A 23,402-nucleotide genomic window follows, 5' to 3' on the forward strand; every position below is an offset into this window, starting at 1 on the left:
CCCACAATTTTTACTTTTTACTTATAGTAGCTCTAGGGTGAGCGACTCTTTATAATAACAACCCTAATAAAACGCTTTTGCGAAAATAACCAATAAAAATCATAACTGAAAACGATATCACTAACAAAATGTAGATACAAATATGCAATGTAAAAAGCTTCCTTCGAGCAAAAAGAAACGAGCAGCAAAGGGAGAAGAAAACTCGATGACATTCCAATTCTGGAATGGCAAGTCTATTGGTTTGTTGCCGATGTCACAACCCTCATAGGATTTAAAGTATGGACACAATATCGCACAAACAGTACCCATTGAAAAAGAACAATGGCCACTTGATGTTGATCTCACATACGAATCCGCCTCACTTGGCAATCAACACATCATTGCATAAATCTGAAAACCTAACACGATCACTCAACACGATCCAAATACGCAAGACCCATTTCTGAAAAACGAACGACTGTATTCCTCCTCTCTATGAAGACAACTACTCCACAACACGAGCAACTGTTACTTTCTCCGCATTCACGCAGCCACTGCATCAAACGAATCTACTCTATGAATCAAAGATTTTCACCATCCATCCTTTACTACAATAAACAATTAAACTTATAACTCTCTAAGCCCCGGATGTGTGGAACCAGTTTAAAAGTGGTCTTTATATCCAATCATATTATTGATAAAACTATCCCTGTAAAGTATTTCTAACTAACCAATCATGATGCTTAACTAACACTTACAATAAATTGTATAGCTGAAACTATTCATAAATTTAGCAAACAGAACAGAATAAATATAATGCAGCAAACAGTCGTTCTCCTTCAGAACAGTTCCTGATATCTTACGAAGAGACGGTGTACCTTATCTGAAATTACTCTATGAGTGAGCCACCCGGACATAAAATCACTTTAAGAAAAAAATATCACTAATGGCTTCTTCCATTGATAAAAGGGCTCAAATATACGTAACGTACAATTTTGCTGACAAATACCCGAACAATCCGAAGTTAATCATTCACTCGTTTCAATTTCGAATCACTGATGAATCGTCTAAGTTCTTCAGTAATCAATCAAAACAACTCTTCCGAAAAAAAAATGATTCACGCAATTCACATAATTTTACATATTATCTCCGAGGAGAATTAAAAAAATACTTAAGATCAAGTATAGCCGGTTGCCGTTCAAAAAATACAGAACAATTCGACCACGTTTTAAAAAAAGTTAAATTTTTATTTCGAAAGGACAGTTTTGTGCATGGTATGGGGAAAAAATTTTTAAGAACGCTTATAATATTAACAATGGCCTCTATTGATTTGAATTAGATTGCAAAAATTAGCAGGACAATTTTTAATGAGGTTGCTTGGTGAATAGAGTAAAAACAACTTGAAAAAACTAAAGCATATCCTCTAGTTTCTCTCTACTTTCAGTCATCAGAATTTTCATTAAAAGAAGAGATAATTTCAGCCAATTGATGGTGTCTTAATGTATTATCCCGACTGACGTCTGAAGTCAAATATGGGCTTTTGAAAAAACTCGTCATACACCTTCTATGCTATGAATTTTACTATAGCAATTTGCCCACAAAACGTGGCGACGAAACAGTAATATTTTAATAAAATGAATTCTATTTTTGTTTTCATTTTGTTTCATTTTTGTTAATTTGTTTCATTTGCATGCCAAAACAAAAATTTTTCCAAAAGGTAGTCCAGCCACTCACAAATTTCAAAAGCATGTTGTTTTACGTTTCTTTTTTGCATTCAACAGAAACTCAATTTCTACTCAGTGACCAATTCTTACTCTGTTGGTCAAATTTATGCAAAAATTAAACCGGCAGATAAAACTGCAGCAGACATTATGCCCCAATTTTTAGAACTTTTGGTTAATTTCTTTTTTTACCACAGAGCTAGTTTTTAGTCAAGAAAGAAATATGATAATACAATTTAGTTTTAACCTGTAAATGGCTATCATCGATTACTGCATTTGAAGACAAGCACACACAAACAGAGAGAAAAAAATCTGTTAAATGAGTCTTAGTGTCAACCAAAATTGTAAGCAGTGTACAATTACTAAAAAAATCAAGACATTGCAGATACTCTTCGCTTAACTTCCTGCGAAGTGTCAAAGCATTTGAGTTCTTATTGTTCATTTTAGTGGATGTTGGCATGCGATTCGTGTTGTCTTCTGGAGTTTGTCATTCAAGGTCCAGTCAGCCGGCGCTTCAGCTCTCTTCTAAAAAAAGTATGCTTTGAAACGTTGGTAGAAACTCAAAAGTAGTTTTTCATTGCTGATTTGCTGCAAGTAGAAAAAAGTAAAACTCGTTCTTTCAATCTCCTAATGTTTAAATTAGGGGCGAATCTAGATTTTTCTTGAAAAAGAGGGGCCGGTTTTTGAAAAATTTCATGTGACCAGCGACTACAATGACAATTTTTTTTTTTGCTTTTTCGTAGACACATAAAATAGCCACTAAGCTTTTGGTACTCATGTCGGCAAATCCTTTAAAAGCGCGGGTCCACCTAATCTCTAGCGGCGCGAAAACGATATTTTCTCTAATTATTTTTTTCTGAAGCCGTGATCTCTGATCACTTTCCAAAGTCTTTTAATTTAAAACAAAGAAATAGGTTGCATATTTTTACAATTTAAAAAGGCGGGTAACAAAAAAGAGCTGCGCAGTTTCAAGTTTCGATAAAAATTATGGTTTACTGCTCTTCCGCTGCGGTAAAAACGGCAAAAATCCGTTATTGTATGTTTTGTTATTATATTTGTATGTTTTGTAAATGTTTCATTGTTATTATATTTATCAAAATCAGCCGCTAAAACTCAATTTGAAACTGTTCGGTATTTCTTACATTTTCACCCCAAATTTTTATTTGATTCCTATAATGTTTTCGTTGATTGTGCTAATTATCCATTGAACTGAAAATCATCGATATTTTCTAAACTTTTGCCCTTCGAATTGTTTAAAATTCTTTAATCGTGAAGTTTTGAAATTTTTGCAATATTTTCTAGACCAAAAACTGATAATTTCTCTTTGATTCATAGGCGCTTAACTTGGTGACAAAAATTAGTTTATCTGTATCTGTTTGCCTAAAATTGCTTCAGAAAATGTTGAATATTTTTACTCTGATTATATTCTGATGATAACTAGTTATGCGCACAATTTCATTAATTGTTTTAAATTTCATTTGACTTCTCTATAATCATAATTAGTCTAAAGATTACGTGTTTCACAATTCAGTTTTAAAATCGAAAGTTCTGGAGAATTTTTAATTTTTTTTCAGAAAAATTTAGATTAATCTTCAATAAGAAGCCGAAAATTTTGTTGAAATCTTGGAAAATTCTGAATGTAAAATTACCCATCTTTCTTGCAAATTGTTAGAAATTTATAACAAAAACCTTATTTGTTTTTTGCTATATTTTTTTTCTTCAAGATTCTTCGAATTTTGTTGAAGAATCTTTGATATTTTCTTGCCAAATCAACCAAGATTTTCTTTAAGATTCAACGAAAATACTTCAAGATTTTTCAAAGATATCAAAGATTGATCGACTTGGGTGTGCTTAGTTTGCTCTATGGACATTAAATGTTAGCTTAGGCTGCATTAGAAGCAAAGCGCATCATATCGATGATGGCTCATTGCACTAACTTGAAGCTGGGATGGCCCAAAGCGTATATGATGGGGTTGCAGATGCAGTTGCTTTTCGCAATCAAGGCTGGCAGCGTAGTCTTGTAGGGTCGGAGCTGATGTGGATCAACGAACTGTCCGACTACTCCAAGCAATGCGTATGGCAGCCATGTGATGATGAACACACCAATACAGACCAAAGATACTTTCGCTACCAAAAGCTCTTTACCCTTCCGGTGGCCCTAAAAACATTTAAAAAACACGATAAAATAATAGAGCCATGCCATTTATTTAAGGGACGAAGTTTATTTTTAGGAGAGGACAAATTAAAACAGAAGGAATTATATTTTCATAAATCCGACTATCAAAGAAGAGGATGAAATACTTGTACTCGGGTGGTTTTTTTTCTCAAGGCAAAGGTCACGTTTTCAAGGTCAACAAATTTTTACGGCATTTTTCTAGCATCTAAAAGCTATTGGTCTCCTGAGCTCAAAAACAAAAAGTATTTTGCCGGAGTTTATTTTTTGTTAAGTTAAGTAGTGGTGAAGGTATATAAACTTTAAGTTTATTCAACTTGGGATTATTAGCGAGCAATATATTTTGGGTAGGTATAGAACGCAGGGGCGGATCTAGGATTTCTCGAGGGGGTGGTCGATCAAATAGATTTTCCGGGCTCTCCCAGAGCACTAAAAATACTTTGTTTGGCCAAAATTGTCGCGTTTTGCGCCGCAGTCAAAAAGAAAAAATTTGAAAAAAGCGGAAATTAAAAAAAAATTGGACTAAAAAAATCTCGTTTTTTTTGGCGCGCGCTCCCCCTCAAAATAAGTAAATATAGGCGGCGAAGGCGCCATTAGACAAATTTTAGGGTCCGTGAGCCAAAATGGATATATTAAAATAGTACAAAGTGGGGACCCTTTGGGTCGGCAGAAGGTCGAATCCCTGAGAAAGGAGCGTCCGCCCCTCCCCCTCCATTAAATGCGCCCCTGATAAAAACGGACAGCTAAGCTAAACAATACCTAACAATTTTTTATTGATTCCAAAAAGATTTTCATGAAATCCAAATCAAAATTTTTCTGTTGATTCAAAAGCAGTGCCTTCTGTCTTTTGATCTATTATGTAGTGAAATCTACTACGACTGCTTTTCTTTTTGGCCGGAATTATTCAAAAAATATTCAAAATTTTTTTTTACTCAGTATACTATTATGATCGATTATTATTTCGGATCTCTCAGAAAAACACAGATATATGTTTGGGATACTCATATAAATTATTCAAATTCATTCTACTTTGAGCATGCTTTTTCGTTTTACGTCTTTGTTTTACCATCTAAAAATATTGGCGCTTTGAACTCAAGTTTAAAAAGATTTCTTTCTGTGATTTTTTGTTTCATTTTTTGAAGAAAATGGAATATTAACACATTTTTTTCTGATTCAGTCAATTTTTGATTTTTTGTTGAACAAACAAAGTTGACGGGAACTTGTAAATCATCTATAAATTATTGTTATCCAGAGCTCAAATTGAAAAAAAATCATCTTTAATCGGTTTTTGTGAATTTATTGGGGTTTGAAATTTGCTATTTTAGCTAATTTCGGAAAATAACGTGCAATCTGCGTTTCTGTAACACAACTAAGCCGCTGATAAATGCGTTACAAAATGAATTGAGGCTAACCATTTGGTCTTTTTAGTAGGAGAAACGTCGCTATAAACAAATTTTTGCAGTTCACGTTTGCGTGCGAAGTGAAAAAAAGTTAAACAAAATAAACATATTGATCATTACGTTTCAAAATTTGTCAAATTTTAAAGTCTTCCCCATTATATTCCAGCGGTCTTGTTGTGAAGTTGTGGCGGTATCAAAATCGCTAATTAAATGGCTAGTTTGAGACAATTAATGCGCGAAATTTGCGTTCTTTTATCACGCTTAAGCAGCAAATTAAAACGCTTAAAACTAAATTAATACCAGTTTTTTTTATCTTAATATAAAGATGATGTACGCTTAAAATATCCATTTGTACTTTTACATGGCATAAGTAAGAACTAATGAAGAGAAAAAAAAAAAAAAAATTATGCGATTTTTTTATCAATTTTTCTAGCTCTATTTTTTCAGTTATCCTTTGAAATCAAAATAAAGTAGAAACAATTGATGATTTTCCCTGATATACGAGTAGTCTTGTTAATAAATTGAAATGAAACTGTATTTTTTCTAACTTTTTTGCTAATTCAATCAACCAAAAATTTTTCATCGTTTTTCAAGGGGAACCGGCTTTGCGCGGAGGAGCGAAAAGTGTTGTTTGTTTTACACGAGTTTACATAATGCAATGTATCATTCTTATACAGTGTTGATTTAAGTTAACCGCTCAAACTGAGCAAAATTTATATTTGTTTTTTTTAAGTGGGCTGACTTTTTTTCCAAAACTAAATTTTTTTTCAGTCAATCAAAAACTGAGCTAGAACTAACACTACTGACACAACTATATTAAAAGGAGCTTTTTATGCTGTCCATCAAAAATTGATAGATATTATTTTCTCCAAAGTTTTCTCAAACAATTTAAAGGTTTTCTAAGATAAAAAATTGATATTTTATTAAGCGAAAATGAAATTTTTTTGGCTTTGAAATGAAATGTGTTCATAAAACTTTTATACTCCATCTGGAAGATTATACTCCCTTTCGAAATTTGTTGGGATGAATAAGAGATTCGCCTTGATATGGTATTGTCAGCAATTGACCTAAAATGTTATTTTGGGCGTTAAATTTTGGACTTGAGTTTTGAAAAATTAGTTAAATCATATTAGTTCCGTGTATGTTTTGTTTTAAAAACTTTTGTTTCAAGCCAACCAAATATGAGCAAAAAAACGCATTTTAATTCATAAGTTTTCATTTCCGGATAATTTTAATCAGCGTTTAAGATAAGCATTGCATAGTTTGGTCTGTAAATATAACGTGTAAGAAATTTTGTCTGGATTCACAGAAAAAAAAACGTGTAAGAAATTTTGCGCTGCTAGTTACAGTCGATGTTTTTTGTTGTATTTCTGCTTGAGAGCCATGCTATCAATTGTTGTTCATTTTATTACGAAAATTGTTGGGCAACTCCAATCATTTTGCTAGACTTTTTTCACTTAGTTTTATACAAAAATATAACAGATTTCTTTGACCCCGTGAACTGCAATTTATAACAGGTTTTCTGAAAGAGAGGGGGTCAAAAAGGTGTTAAATCTAAAAACCTTTAAAATCTACTTTTCGCAAAAAATGCATGCAGCGCTAAAAATTTGGGCAAAATTTTTTTCATGATTTAAAGAGATCACAAAAATCAAATGGTTGACTTAAAAACAATTTAACATCCTATATGAGTCAAAAAAATAAGGGTAAGGTGGCCCGCTAACTAATTCAATATAAAATCGTAAATTTTAATTACCTTGGCGTCATTTCTGACTGATGATCTTGATTGGGTTCTTTTCACCTTGTAGAATATGCGCAGGTAGCAGAAGATGGAGATGGCGAGGGGGAAAAGGAATCCAGCAATGTACATGACGAGGAGGTTGATTCGATTAGACCACGTTCGGGAGATGAAGTCAAAGGTGCAGCTCGTGCGACTTCCTATGGAAAAAGTTCAGCAGACTGTCAGTCAATTTTTTGTCTGTCAAAGTAAACACCAAACTTTCAAAAAATGACTAAATAACAATTGAAAATTCAAAAAAAAACAACCGCCGCAAAGTGGGTAGGCTTAGATCTTTCTAGTTTTTTAGAGAGTACGTAAACATGAATCTCAACTTTAGAGCTACAGTGCTGATTTAAATTAACCGGACAAAAGGCGTTAAACTTGAAATTTAAAACGCGTTTTTCTCAAATTGGGTTGAGTTTAGGTAAAAACTTATGAAGACAAAACTTGCTTAAAACTTGTAATTTGTTTTGCGAAGTTCGGGCACAAAATTTTACCCCAAAAATGGGTCATTTTGGCTTTTCTTAGTGCATCAAAAATTACGCCAAAAATACCCAGTCGATCTCAGACATAATTATACCAAAGTGAGCCTCTTACGTAGCCTAACAAACTTTAAGAAGGGTATATTCTCCAAAACATTGTATAAGTTCATTTATTTTTGTTTGATAGACAAAAAAGGTCGTTTTTTTCTATATAAAACAGCAACTTTTTATTTAAAAACAATTTTTAAACAATTTGCAATTTTTTTTGGAGAATAAACCCTTCTTAAAATTTGTTAGGCTACGTAAGGGGCTCACTTTGGTATAATTATGTCTGAGATCGACTGGGTATTTTTGGCGTAATTTTTGATTAACTAAGAAAAGTCAAAATGACCCATTTTTGGGGTAAAATTTTGGGCCCGAACTTCGCAAAACAATTTACACCATATTAATTCTGCTAAAATTTTAAGCAAGTTTTGACTTCCTAATTTTTCACCTAAACTCAACCCAATTTGAGAAAAACGCGTTTTAAGTTCCGGTTAATTTAAATCAGCACTGTATCAGCACTGTGCTCAATCGATGGACACATTTTAGTCATTGGTGCAAAGTTGCTCACCACATTTGGCAAAAAACAGCGTTCCGGTCCTATCATATGATCAATGAATCCTTAATATCTCTTTGAAAAAAAACTCGCTAGCATGGAAATTCAGAAAAGTTAAGTGCTGATTTATATTATCTAAATAAAACAAACAACATTTGATACTTAAAACGCGTTTCTATCAAAATGGTTTAAAATTAGACAAAAAGTGAAGAAAATTAGACAAAAAATGAAAAGATTTAGCAAATTTTTAGCTCAAAATTTTAGGATTAATATGGTGTAATTCGTTTTGCGAAATTCGGGCTCAAAATTTAAAACCAAAACGACCATTTAGTCAATCTAAAATTATGCCAAAACTTTTGATTTAATTGCTAACAAAAAATAAAACAAATTGAGACTTTTAAATAGCCCCATAAATTTTACGAAAGGTGTTATTGTTTCAGGGTTGTATAAAAAACTTTATTTTTGTTTGACTGCCAAAAAGTGTCAACTTTTTTTATATAAAACAAATTTTTTAAATACAAACACAAAACAAATTTTAGATGTTTTGCGACAATTTTTGGAGACCATACCCTCTTAAAATTTTGTTGGGCTAAGTAAGAGGCTCAGCTCACTTCTTTGATATAATTTTACCAGCAGTTGAACCAATAGCTTTGGCGTAATTTTTTATCATCTAAAAGAACCCGTAAATGGTGGTTTTTGGGTTAAATTTTGGACCCAAAATTTACAAAATAAATTATTCCAGATTATTCCAAGCTGAAATTCTAAGCAAGTTTTTGTTCGTCATTTTTTGTCTATAGTCAACCCAATGTGAAAAAAAAACGCGTTTTCTATTTCAAGTTTTATTTGTTTTGTCCGGATAATCTAAATCAACACTGTAACAATTATATATTTTGATGTTTTAGGGGAAGTTTTGCACTGATGGTCAAACTGAGTTCGACTTACTTCAACATTTAGTCTTTTGTGCCTTTCTATTAGTCAAGCAATGGTAAAATAAGAGAATTTAGCATCCGACCACCAACAGGTCACCGTGTTCCTATCTTAAGACTTCTTTTCTATCCCATTAGCCATACACTTTTGCCATAATGGTAGAACACGACAAAAAACTTACTTTTTTGTCCTTACTTTGAGACATACCATTTCTAAAATTGTAAATCTTGTTAAGATTTTAATCCACTGCGTTCAAGTTGATGACCTTGAGCTGTCTGGCGTCATATTTGGTGCTAACATATTTGGTTCAAATTGTGAGGTAACGTCTGCTTGTAGAATTAGAACAAAACAAGGGCAGCAATTAATAAGCAAGTATCATAAAATGTTCCGAACTGAGTTAGGACCGATGGGTATAACTCATAGAGTAATTTCGGATAGGGTACACCGTCTGCTCGTCACGCTATCTTATTTTCGGCCGGATAGATTCGTGCAACTTCTTAGTCTAATACCGATCCTAATCTTACTCTTATACTATCTAGTCTCAGGTTGTTTAACTAGTCTCTGCTAGGCTCAATAGATCTAGGGTATACTGGTTTATTGCGGTTGCTGAAGTCTTCTTGGAGAGTCAACTAATTTCTAAGTTAAATTCAAATCTCTCTGGTGCTGAAATTACAAGTAATTTCAGCACTTACAAATAAGTGGATTGTTAGTCAGATGGATCATGATTGGTTAATATTAAATACTTTACATTGGTAAAATATCTAATTTATCCAATCATAAAATGTAGTTTAGATCAGGTTCCACCCATCCGGGTTTTACAGAGTTTTTTAGAATAGTCTTTCTGCAATTCAAAGGATGGATGATGGACGTTGGTATTTGGCGAACATCTTATTTCTTCTGGGTTTTCTTATTAGAGAAGTCCCAGATTCAATCGTTGTGTCTTCTCAAGACAACGACTGGGTCTTTGCAACAAACTCACATCTGATTTCAGAATGGTTGGCTATGTCAGGTTTTTCTGTTTCATTGATGAGAACTTCTTTGTGTTTTGATCTTGTCTAGGAATGGCGTGGAGATTGTGCGTGGAGGGGATGCCTGGTTACTCGGATCTGTACGTATACTTGAACATCGAGGTGGTCATTGGTCTAGTTCAATGAAGTCCTTTTCTGCGAAGTCAAGTCGTACTCTAAATCCTTTGAGTTGTGATTGTGAGCGGCATATTGATTGTAGTTGGCCATTCTTTCTCGAGTGTAGTGGGGTCGTTTTGTCTTTGGATGTTCGTCCTTGGTATTGTATTCTGATCTATGTATTGCATAATGTAATTTACATTTTATAAAACTTTTATTAGTTTAATATTTTTTAATTATGATTTTAGTTAGTTGTTTTCACAAAAGCTTTTTGTTTTAGTTCAGTTATTTTGAAGAGTTACTCACCCTTGAGTAGCTCTTATTAAAAATAGGAGTGTGGTCACAAAGCGTGGATGTAGCGCGGTGGGTTAGGCCGGCTATAGAGCATGCTCAGGACGTCCTTCCTGGTGGGTTAGGCCAGGAGTGGGAGTATGATTGCATGCGGTTTTTGTGAGAGGTCCTGTTATGTGACAACGTTTTATGTTGGGTTTGTTGTGGTTTTTCTTATGTTTTGTTGGTTGTGTCCTTTTTTCAAAAATCAAATTGTTTGTGGTATGGGTTTGTCTTTCGACTTTTTTGTGTTTTATTATTTCTTTCTTAGACTTTATAATAGTCTTCAAAAGAATAAATTATCCAGTTTTAAACTGGGTTAATCCGGTTTGGGTACCGTTGGTTTCCTTTTCTTAGTCATGCTGTTATGCTATGTGTTGTGGTGTTTAGTAAGCTGCATTGGTTAGTTTTGTTTAGTATATAATTCCTTTCCAACCGGGTTAAAGGAAAGTTTGAAACTTGTTATCGTGTGTTAGAGTTGTTGAGTTGTGAAAGCTTGAAACTGAAATTCATTATTTAAACAATTCTTCGTGGGCGAGCTGTGCGAGTTTGGATAGAATTCTTGTGCGAGTGAATGAAAATATCAAAAGGTTAGTACTGCATTTGCTTCTTATTAATTTACTACATAGAATTTTTAATTTTACTGCTAGTTGTTGGGGAAAATTAAGTTACAAATTTTCATCATTTTTAGATTTACTGCTTGTGGGGGAAAAATTTATAAATTAAATTACTGCATTGGTATTATATTTATTTAATTATTTGGTGTAAAAAATTAATAGAGTTTTAAACAGTTTGAAGAAGTTTTCAATTTTTATTTTCTTTTGTGAATTTTTCAGATGATCGTTGGGTGAAGGCTAAAATTCTAAAGAAAACATGGATAAAGAATGGTGAGTTTCTAATATTTTAATTAGTTAGTAATATGTATAATTCATACTTACCTGTTAGTCGTCGGGGAAGAAACCGTGGGGGAAGATGTCGTGGATGAGATCTGAAGTTGTTAGTAATTTAGCTAAAATGCGGATGATATTTTTAGTTTGAAGTAGTGGCCAAAGCAATTGAAGTGCTTTAATGGTGGTTAGTTCTTCAGTGCCAACTGCAAATTCATAAGGTGTGTTTTGGATTAGATTATATAATTTGTGATTGAATTTAGTGTTATGGATGAATTCTAAAATGGGGATTTCTATAGGTTGTACAAACTCGTGTGGGATAAGGAATGGTCGGGATTCTTCTGCATTGAAGGTCTTGGTGATTGGACAAAAAATATACATTTGGGTTATGGGATCATAATTTCGAAGAATACCATGAAGGTTAGTATCTTTAATGCAATATGTGAAGTTAAGAAAGAATGGTGAGGTGTATTTGGAATTGATGAATTGAAAACGATGGTGTGGTTGTCTGGAGGGAGTGTGTAGGTCGAAGTGATTTTGGATAAAACGATAATAAGTATATGTGTGTGTTTGTTTAGTGCGCAACATAATATCGTGTGAGTAGTGCAAATCTCTTTCATGTGGTGCAAGGAAATGAAAGGTTAGTGAAAATATTTGGAAGCGTTCTTTAAAACTTTCGTAGGCTTGTGTGTCTGTTAGTGCTTCTGAAATAATGTGGTCAAACTTGCGATCGAAGATATTTAGTGTAAATACATATGGTGTTTTAATGAAAAATTTCTCGGTGATTTGTGGGTTAGCGAAGCGATCGTCGTCTAAGAATTGATCTTGGTTAGCTCTGATGATGTTATGATCGTAATATTCTAGTGTATATTCATTAGCTCGGGGTGCAGTGTGTGTTTTTAGTGATTTTTTATATCCAATGTAGGTAAATTGTTTAGATGTTAGTGGTGTGGTGAGTCGATATAGCATGTTTTTTTTTCGTTCTATATCGATGTGAGTGTTAGATAAGGGTAAGCAAAGGGGATTAGTAAAATGATAATATGAGGTCCAAGGAAGGGTAGGCATTAAAACGTGTTCGTCTACAAAGTTACGTGTCTCGTTAGTGTCGTGAGGGGTGTTTAAGGTGTATTGTGGAAATGAGGGTAAGGTGATAGCTAAAAATTCTTTTTTGTTAGTGTGTTTTGGATGGTTGATATATTCACGGGCTGTTCCTGGTTTTGCTGGGAAAGGATGGTTGGGGAACTTTCTTTTAAAAGTGCGGTAAGCTCTATTAGTGCTGAGTGAAGATTCAGTAGATGTGGATGATGGTGCTAATGATTCAGTATAAATTGAAGAGGCTGTAGGGGTAGGAGGGTTGGATGAATCTATTGTGGATGAGATTTGGTTTATGGTTGGGATGTCAAGGTGATAGGGTTGTTGTTGTAGGGTAATGAAATTATCTAGTTCTGGGGAGATTCGGGGGGTATCTGGAGAATGAGATGATTGGTCTGAGTGAAGTGAGGAGTAGGTTGGAGTGACTTGGGAAGCATAAGAGGGTGTAGAATTGGTTGGGTCAGGGTTATTTGGTAATATGGGTTGAAAAGGGGGTTGGGAAAAAATTGAGGGGTTGGTGGGAAAATTATTGGATGGAGATGGTTCAGAGTCGGGGGTTTCAATATTCGGGTTATTGAGTTGTGATGTGGAGTATAAAACTGAGATGTGTGAATTAGTATCGGAATTCATGCCTGATGTTACATTACTGGTTGGGAAATCGGGTGGCGGGAAAGCAAAAAGTGGTATTTTTGTAATGGGAGTAGTGAGGTTGGTTGGGTGGGAATTTGAACGGTGTAGGGATCCAAGTTGTCGGCTCATCGTGGGCTAAAAAAATTATTATTTTGAGACTGAAAAGGGGTGGTATGGGGTTGTTCTATAATTTGTTCATAAGTATTTTCATCTTGTGAGTGGTGTGGCATTATATGTTGGATGGGACTTTGTGATATGGTTGGTCGAAAATTTTGATTATGTGTTATGGCTAAATTTCGAAAATTACGTGGGACTAGGGATAATGGATGGTTATGTGGTAGGGGTGGTAACTGTGGTGCTGTTGGTGTTGTGTCTACATTGTTATGTTCTTCGTCGTATGTGTTCTGTCTTGTTGCTATTTTTGTGTTGTATTCTTTTATTTGTGCATCTAAAAGAATTTTGTTTATAGATGTAGAAAAGATTCCAAAAAATCCTGCAAATAGTATGCGTGCTACGCTTGCTTGTCTGTTTACTTGTGTGTGTATAGCACATGTGTTGTAGATTCCTTTTAAAAGTGAAAAAAGAAATCCAATAAAGTTAAACATTGCGTATAAAATAGTCAATTTTTCTAAGATGTAGTAGGGCCATCCTAGAAAATCAAGAATTTCATTTTTGAGTGTTACAAAGCTAAAAATATTGATGGGTGATATATCTTGGGGACGGTATTTTTCACCGTTTAGATATATATAATCTTTAATGTCTTTAAAATATCCGCTATAGTCTTGCGTATAGATGTCTGCAAATCCTGCGGTTTCTGCAAGTTTGCGTAAGTTTTGGTCAATTGATTGTCTTTGTATTGTGTTCATTTGTGTTAATAATTCTTGGAATTGTTGTGTTCTAATGTGATGTTGAATATCTGATTTTGAGTATATTCCTATTGATTGTAAGTCTATATTTGGGTTTCGAGCGATAGCGCGAATGCTTTCCGGTGAAAATTTTTTGAGTGATTGCATTAATGTGGGATATGGGGTGAGAAGGTAATATTTATCTTCATCAGGGTTTAGTTGTACTACGATGTGGCTATTTTCTGATCCACATGGGACTGCGGTATCCAAGAAATAGGTTCTTCGTGAAAGTGTGTCAACGAAATGTACTTTATTCTTATAAAATATAGGGATTCTTTTATAGCATCGTTTATCTTCAAAAACGTATAGTGGTGATACTTTTTTAGTGCAAGTATAAAACCATAAGATGTTTCCTTCATAGTCTAAAAAATTTGATCTATTTCCTGATAGTAAATATCCTGCGTAGGGTATTTTTAATACTGCTAGTGCAAGTGATTGTAATATTTGTGTTCTTTCTAATTCGCATAGTTGGTGTAGTGTTTCTAATTCGGAGAGTGACATTTCTTGAAAAATTCGGCTAATCGTGTAGTCTAGTTTCATATCTAAGTGAATATCATAGTGGATATTACCAAAATATGTACTATTCTTTAGTGATAGTTCTTGTAAACGTGTGCTTTGATCGTCTTGGGGCTTTAAATGTCCACCAGGTTGACCTGTATTCTTTTGAAAATTAACTGGTATATATGATGTTCCTTCATTTAGGGGATGACTTGTGACGTATGGGTCGACTTTTATTTTTCCAGTGGTCATGTCGAATCCATTTTCGTATTCAACTAATATTTCAGAGTATTGTGTTTTGTGAAGTGGGTTTCTGTATTTACATGCAAGTTCTGTTTCTTGATATATTTGAAAACGTGTTAATTTATTTTCTATATTATGAATGTTTCTAAAATTAGAACTTATTTTTCGTAATGGATTTACTTGTTCATATGGTATTGATTGTATAAAATATTTTTCGTGAAATTTTATCATACGAGCGTGTATTTTTGCTATTTGAAATGTTGTACATGTGTCTTCGGGGAACCAAACAATTGTTGCTTGTGTTCTTGTTGTAGGGTCGCAATAACCTTGGTCGTTTTTACAAGGTAATCTAATTCCTTGATAGATCATTGTGTTGTCTGATAAATCTCGTGTGAGTTGTATTTTTTCGAGTTGTATTTTCCAATCGAAAAACATGATCTCTTGGTATCCTTTGTTTTTTGTGTCTGCTTTGCAGTTTGATGGGTCATTTATACCAATGTGTGGTATCCAGTGTTTATCGTGTATATCATAAGTTAATCGTCCGTGTGCGCCGTTATATGGGTACTTTTCATCTAGTTTTATATGTCCTTGATATCTTTCAAGTTCTGCTTGATGTACAGAATCCGAAAAAACTTGGAAATATACTAACTTTCTATCTGTGTTTTTATTTTTTTTGATGTTTAGTCGGAGTAACTCGTTTTTACAATCTTCGGGATTGAGATGTAAAAGTCGTTCTATATTACTCTGGTAGAATGATTCATGGTCAAGTCGGTTTTTATTTCCGTTTGAGACTTGTGAACAATGTACTTTCTTTTCAGAAAATGTTGCTGTGAATTTATATCCTATAACTGTAGTTGCTCGGGCTTTTGAATAAAGTGTTGCTATTACATTTGTAATTTCTATGGCTTGGGGTTCTGTTTCGCATTGTGATACTTGATTTATTGCATACTTGTGTAGTGTTTTTTGTTCGTTTTCTTCACAATCGTAATGTGTTACTAATAAATCTTGGGGTCCTGTGCGGGGAGAAGGGTTTATGTTTTGATTTGAGATTACTAGAAAAAGGAGTTGGAGAAAAATTAATAATTTTAGAATATACATGTGTATGATAATCCTGAGTATGGGTTATAAAATGTGATGTAACCAATTGTCTTTTTGGTATATCTGTCCTATTTATATATTACTTCAGTGGTTATAAATGGTGGTGGTAGTGATTGAGCTGTTATGTTTGGTGGGTTTAATGGGTAGGGATGTTGAGTAATGTTGTTTAATTTAACTGTGATTTCAAACTTTAATTGTAAACTGTTTTGTTGGAGTATTTGGATATTGTGATCACGGATATCGTCGTGAATGTCTTGCCGGTATTGTAATCTATTAAGTGCCCAGTTGTGAAGGCGATTACTTTCTAGATGTTGTCCAAATAATGGTGGAGGGGCTGTAAATGTATTCCAATCTAGTCTTAAAGGGATATTTGTTGATGATTGTTCTCGATATCTGGCGTCGAGATTATTTGGAAAATTTAAGTTAAAAGGTGGTGGTGAAATCTGGCTTATTGATGGTGTTTATGGTAGTGATAATGTTTCTGGTAGTGATGAGGATGTTGTTGTATCCGTAGAAATATCTATTGGATCATTGACTAAATTTAATTCACCTTGTGTAAATGAATGTGTTGTCCAATATGGTAGTCGTGATGCCTGGTTTGGGGGGTTAAAGGGATTTTCACGTATTTGTTCAGATGTTGGTGTTGAACCTAAGTAATCTGATGGTAGGCTTGAGGTGCTACGTTGTGAAAGAAGCGTAGGGGTTTCTGGTAATATACCAATGGGGTTTTCTGGAGTGTTTTGTGATGGGGATTGAGGTATATCAAAATGAACTCGGGGAGTTTGAAAATTTTTGTTTCGTCGAGGATGTATAATTTGTCTATTTATTTCGACTGTATTTTGGTTTTGACTAGGATTTCTTATTCTACTTAATTCTTGTGGTAGTGTTGGGTATAAGTTATATGTTGGTTCACTTAGAGGTGCTTGTCGTTGAACTGGTTCTAGTGGTTCTGATAAACGAGCGTGTCGTTCTTCAAAAGTGTATGGGTTATCTTGAAAGGAAATTCGTGTAGATGTTTGAGGATTTTGGGTAGTTGAAGGTGTTGTTGGGTTATCTTGGGATGATGTCGGTGAAGACTGACTTTGTAACTGTTGGGTAGCAATTTTTGATAGCTTTTTGGTCTATTCTTTTAGTGAAAAAGTTTATGTTTATTATAGTATTCTTCTAAGAAAAGAATTAGGAGGATTGTTGCTAGAGCGAATGTGATGATTGCTTTCTTTATACATTTGCATATGGTCAAAATGAGGGATGATAGAAATGTTATGAAAATTACAAATAGTAGAAAAATATCAGTTCTACTGAAAATAGTTCGTATCATTTAGACAAGTTGTATAAATCGTACCTGTGGATATAATCAAGGGTTTTTGAAAGTTGGAGAAATAGTTCGAATATAGTGTAGAAAATTAAAAAAATATTACAAAAAATGATTAAGATTATTAGAAAAGATTCAAGGATATCAAAAAGAAATATTATGAAAGTTTCAAGTATCGTAAAAAATTGTTTGAGGTTTGTGATAATTTTAGTGACTGTTTGATAGAAGAGCATTTAAGAAATGACTTCGTGATCGAATATTTTTTGTTGTTTGGAGCAATTTTCAAGTGTGGTCGGATTATTTATTAGTTTTTTGACAAGTGGGTTGAGTTTTGTAAAAAATTGTTGGGGGCAATTTTTATGGTGATCGGGAGGTCTTCTTTGTCTTTATTTTCATTTGTCAAATGATCTGGGGTATTTTTGAGATTTTTATACTTTAGGCTAAATAAAATGGTCGTTCTTTTACTTTAGGCTAATTTAACGGATTTGTTTGGGGGATATTTGAGGTCTGAGTTGGGGAAATATTGTTGATCTTTGGTTTATTAGATAAGGGAGGGTTATGATATTATGGTGATATTTATTTTAGTTGTCAAGTTGGAGTGGTTTGCTTATTTTTGACCTGGAGGTCGTAAAGTTATAGTTATAGATATGCCTGGAGTTTAATATTTTTTGTCTAGTTGGTTTGTGTTAAAGTTATAGAAGGTGACGGATTGGATGAATCCTATTGGCTAATTTTGAACTAGAATCGCTGCGTGTTTGTCAGCATGTTATCTTGAAAAATGAAAGTGTAAAATGTTTCAGAGGTGCAAAGATTATTAAATGTAGAATTAAAGTTGTTTTTGAAATTCAACTTTCTTTAATATTTTAGATTGTGGGATGAATAATTTATAATTTTTACGTGGTTGATTTCTAAGTCGTGAAGACTCTCTATGTTCTGATTTGTCGATTTGTTCTTGGGGTATTATTTGTTTTGTCATTTTTCTATTTTTTCTTTCTTTTTGAGATGTATTTTGATCTAGATTTTTTGTATTGTTTTTTGTGGTGGTTGATTTTGTTATTTGGTTTTTGAGGTGAAAATCTTTTTGTTCCTTCGTTGTATTTTCCGTATGTGGGTCATTTTGAATAACTTGTAAACCTGTAAAAGAATATAATTGAGTTAGTTCGCGGAGTGCGTATTCTTTTGGATAATAAGGTAATAGGTTATTTCGGTGTTGAACGATTTCTTTTTTGTCTGAGTCGGTAATTTTATATGTGACATCAGTGGGTTTTGCAATTATTTGGTATGGTCCTTTACGAAGGGGTTGTAATTTTTTTGAAATTCCTTTTTGAGTATTAAAATTGGGTATTAAAACAAATGTTCCAATTTTTAAATCGGAGGCTGGTGTAAAGCGTGATTTTATTTGTTCATTAATATTTTGCCTTTGTAACAACTTTTTTGTTACTTTTGGTAAATTTCGTTGTGTTTTTTATCTCTGTTTAAAATCCATTCGGTGTGTGTACCGGAGGCTAATTTAAGAATTTGTGGGTGATGAAAATGATCTTCATCGTGTGTATGTAATGGTAGGTTATAACAAATTGAGTCTTTATTTGGTTGACAATAACCTTGTGCGTTTTTATGAGAGTTTGCTGTAAACATTATTGGTTTGCGTGGCTTTTGGTTAAAAACCATTTCATATGGTGACATTCCTAAAGTTGTCGTGATTTGTGAATTATATGCTAAGGGAAATAGTTTTACATCTGCTGACCATTCGGTATATCTTGTATCATTGCCATTGATGATACATCTGAGATATTCTTGTAATGAACGGTTCATACCTTCGACTAAGCCGTTTGTCCAAGGTGCGTGAGATGTACGTGGTTTGTGTTTAATGTTATATAAATGACATAGTGTAATGATTTCATTATTTATGAATTCTGTACCGTTGTCTGTAACTAAAATTTCTGGTAGTCCGAATTTGGCTATCCAGTGTTCATAGAGTGTTGTGTAAGCGTAATAAGCGTTACAATGTGGTACTGGGTTAAGTGCTACATAATGTGTAAATGCGTCAACAATTACCATGATGTAGGAGTTTCCTTCTGATGAGGGTGAAATTGGTCCTTTAGTATCAAATGAGATACGATGGTTAAAGTACAAACTTTGTCCTTTAAAATCTTGTTTTTGTGCTATTTGTTTTTGATTTGGGTAAGGTTTATTTAGTTGACATACTATACAGTCATTGCATAGTACTTTTATCCAAATTGGTGCATTTGGGAAATAAAAGTTTTGTATAAAATTTGAATATGTTTTCTCTGATCCAGAGTGTCCTTTAATATTTTGTGTATGTGAAATATTAAAAGCTATGAGAATCATACTTAAAGGGAGACAGGGAACTGTATATTCATTTAGTTTGTATTCTAGAAGGTCTGTGTTTTCGTTAGTTGTTGTATTATTGAATTTTCGAAAATATCGGAGGAGTGTTTTGTTTCCTAGAATAGTTGAATCTGCTTTGATAGGTTTAGTTTTATATTTGTGCCATGATTTCAGTTGTCGAATTACTGGGTCAAGGTTTTGATATTCTTTCAGTGTTGAAATTGTAATTGTTTCTGTTGGGGGGAGAAAAATGTTTTCAATTTCTAATTTAGATAAGGGTATTGTATCAAGTGGGTCATGGAGGTCAAAAACTTGATTTATTGTGTATTTTGAGTCGTTTGTTTGTGGTCCTGATAAATTTATTTTATCAGTTAGGTTTTCTTTTTCAATTAGTGGAAAAAGGTCTTTCTTATGCGAGTGTTGTTTTACTCTTTTTTGTTGTGTGTTATTTTATATCCATTGTGAATATGGGATTGGTTTAAAAGTTGATGTTCCAAGTAGATCAACTTCATAGTGATTATTTTGACAATCTAAATAAAGTGGGAAATGTTGTAAATTATTTATTTGTGATTGTTCAACGTCAGTTTTTACTGCATATTTGCATTCCAATCGGGGTGATGTTTCATTTTCTGCAAGGTAGAATTTTATATTTTTGGGTATTTGAACAGTGGTTTTACGTGTAAGTAATTCAGGTGGCGTATTTCGACTTAAGGTGTCTGGTAATGCAAGATTTTTTCCTGCGTCCAAACTATATGTAAGTTTGGGAATTTCATTAAAATTAGTTGAAATCTATAAACTCGGTGGTTTGGATTAGACTTTTGTGTAAAAAGAAAGATGATTGGTTTATGGTTTGTGAATAGAACTGTGGGATGTTTTGATCCAAGTATCAGAAATTCATATTCTGTTAGTGTATATATTATGGCTGTACATTCTCTCATTAGAGTTGAGATTCGTAGCTCTGCTTGAGTGAATAATCGAGAATTTGCTGATATGAGGTTCATTTTATTTGTACCATTATGTGATTGTAATAATGCTGCGCCGATGCCAAAGTTCGAAGCATCGCACATTGCATAAAATGGTTGATTTGAATCTGGAATTGTGTTTGATATTTGTTCAGTTAGAAGTTTTTTAATTTCTTCAAATCGTGCTTGATGTTCTGTATTCCATTCAAAATTATTTTGTTGTCTAAGTATATTATAGAATGGTCGTAGATATAATTGCATTTTATAAACATATTTGCTTAAAAAGTTTAGCATTCCAAGGAATTCTTGGATTTTCTTTTTATTTGTTGGTGGTTGGAGTTTTTGAATAGCGTCTATACGTGATTTCAATGGAGTGATTGTTTTTTCTTTCTATATTATGTCCTAAGAATTTAACTCTTGTCAAAAAGAAGTGTGATTTATCGGGGGCGGCCTTCAGATTTTCGTTCTGAAGTATTTGGTGATATTGTTCTAAAACATTGAACATTTCCTCTTTTGTCTGTGATTGCATAAAAACATCGTCTAAATAGGTGATTGCGTTTTTCTTGAGTATTAGTGGTCGAAAAATTTTGCTCATAAAAGCTGAAAATGCTGCTGGTCCTATGGATATTCCGTAGAATAAGCGGTTGAATTCGTATTGTTGGTTTCCAATAACAAATTGTGTTAAACGTCGTGATTGTTCATCTAATGGCATTTGATTGTATGCACTATTCATATCTGCGGTTGTAAAATATTTTCCGTTTATTTTTGTTAAAATAACTTGTATTGGTTCAATAGGCCAATTACACTTTGATTCATCTATGAGTGAGTTGAGGTATCTAGCATCGAGAACAATTTTTAATGATTCTCCTTTGGCTAGAATGATAACAGGGTTGATAAATGTGTTGCCTTTTGGTTGTTCTTCTTTGTTTACTGGTGATATAATGTTGTATTGTTCTAAAATGTCGAGTAATCTGTTCACTTTATCGTGTAAGTGAATTGGTACTTTACTTGCTCTTTGTTTTTTGAAAACTGCGTCTGGTTTTAATGGGAGATGTAGTGATGAGCTGATTTTGCCAACATCAAATTTGGATGTTGCATAGACTGATGAATATTTAATTAGCTGTTTGGCTAATTTTTCAAATTCGTCTTGTGTTATTTGTGAATGTTGGAAATTAAACATTGTTAAAAATGTCTGTTGATTTTCTGTGTAGTTATTTATGTTGAATGTCGGTTTGAAATATGGGGTTTTTGTGAAATAATCCGTATTTCTGTTTTCGTTACTTATTATATTATTTATAGATAATTCTTCATTAAGGATTGTGGATTGGCAAATATCTAGTAATTGGAGTATAATATTTACACGATATGCTTTTTCGTGTATTGGTGATATTGTAGCGTTGGTTTCGCAATAGCCTAAAAGTCCTAAAGGTAATGTTACTTGGTAAGGTGTATTATTGTATACATGTAAGGAAATAATATCTGAATTCGAGTTTTTCAAATATTTTATTGATGAGATTGTGATTTTGAGAAACTTATGAATAGGTTTGAATTCAAAATCTGACATATAAAATTTTTGTTTGTTTTGTTTTTTATCATATTGGTGAACTTGTTTGATTGAAAAATTATAGATGTTTCCTGATAGTGGTTTCAAGTGTTTTCTTTGTTGGTTATATGTTGGGTAAAATTTTGAAAAGAATGGTGGTTGTTTATTTAATCTTTGAAAAAATGTTAGGGATGTGTCTTTTGTTTTTGTATATTTATCTTTGATTAATATTTTACTATTCAAGATGTTGATTGATGGTATATATTTAGAGATAAATGGTATTCCAATGATATTATATTTAATATCAGTGATATGGAATATTTGTTTAAATGGTTTGGTTAAAATTTTGTTTTGCTCCATTGTTCTTGTGGGGAGAAGAAATAATTGAATTTTTCCGTAGTTTATTAATGTTGATCCTTGTGCTGTTGCTAGTTTGCTGGAGGTTTCAAGAGGTGTTAGCTTTGGGTGTAAGGTTTTTATTTCATTCCATGTGGGAATGTTTATTATATTTGATTCTGCTCCTGAATCAATTAAAAAATCAATTTCAAGATCTGGTGGTTGAAATTCTTTGCTTCTTGGACTTTCTAAAAGAAATGGTATTGTCCAAATTTTTTCTTTGGGTTGTTCTTTTTGTATGTTTTGATAGATGTGATTTGTATTCAAGCATTTTGTTTTTTCGTTCTCATTGGGTTGATTTGTAGTGTTAATTTTATTAGTTTTTTGCGTCGTCGGTGTGGAATGGATGGGTTCGATATAATAATTGTGAAGGAGTTCTGATTGATTTTCATATATGTGTGATGAAAAAGGTTGTTCATATATAACAGGTTCATAGTCATTTTCGACTTTTATCATATTGATGGAGAGAGTGTTTTCTGCATCGCTTTCTGAATCTGATGATCCACAGTTTATTTGATTGAGTTGTAACGTATCAGTTACTGTGTCATCAATACCTGGAGGGTCTGATGTTGTTTCTGGATTAAATTGTACTTGATTAATATGTCTTTGATGTTTAGGTGTACTACTTCTGTGGCGATTATTAGAATTATTATAGTTATTATTATTCCGGTGTGGTGATTGGGAATAATTTCTATAACGATTATTATAACTTGAGTGTCAATTTTGTGAATTATTTCGCGATCTATTTTGGTAATTATTGTTTGGTCTGTTATAGTTCGATCTATTATATGAATTATTCCTTGATTGATTGTTCGGGTAATTCTGGTTTCGGTTGTTTGAATAACTTCTATTCCGATTATTGGAGTAGTTTCTATTCCTATTGTATGATGAATTTCGTGATTGATTGTTTGGATAGTAATTATTTCTTGATTGGGAATTAGATCTAGAAACAAATCGTTGTGTATTTGAATTTGAT

General features: G+C 33.1%; 2 protein-coding genes across 2 annotated transcripts in view; one reads left to right on the forward strand and one right to left on the reverse strand.

The window, feature by feature from the left end:
• Positions 1-23,402, forward strand: part of LOC134845638 (lysine-specific demethylase 6A-like) — a 438,371-nt gene that overhangs the window by 168,287 nt on the left and 246,682 nt on the right. The window lies entirely within an intron of this gene.
• The window catches only part of LOC134856800 (rhodopsin, GQ-coupled-like), a gene marked incomplete in the record, with an annotated part of 23,613 nt that continues 2,116 nt past the window's right edge, over positions 1,906-23,402 (reverse strand). The window contains 3 exon segments of the mRNA XM_063873080.1: positions 1,906-2,225; positions 3,638-3,858; positions 7,027-7,208. Coding sequence (XP_063729150.1) covers positions 2,192-2,225; positions 3,638-3,858; positions 7,027-7,208 — 437 coding nt within the window.

This window comes from Symsagittifera roscoffensis, chromosome 1, assembly GCF_963678635.1.
Source record: "Symsagittifera roscoffensis chromosome 1, txSymRosc1.1, whole genome shotgun sequence".
NCBI lineage: Eukaryota > Metazoa > Xenacoelomorpha > Acoela > Convolutidae > Symsagittifera > Symsagittifera roscoffensis.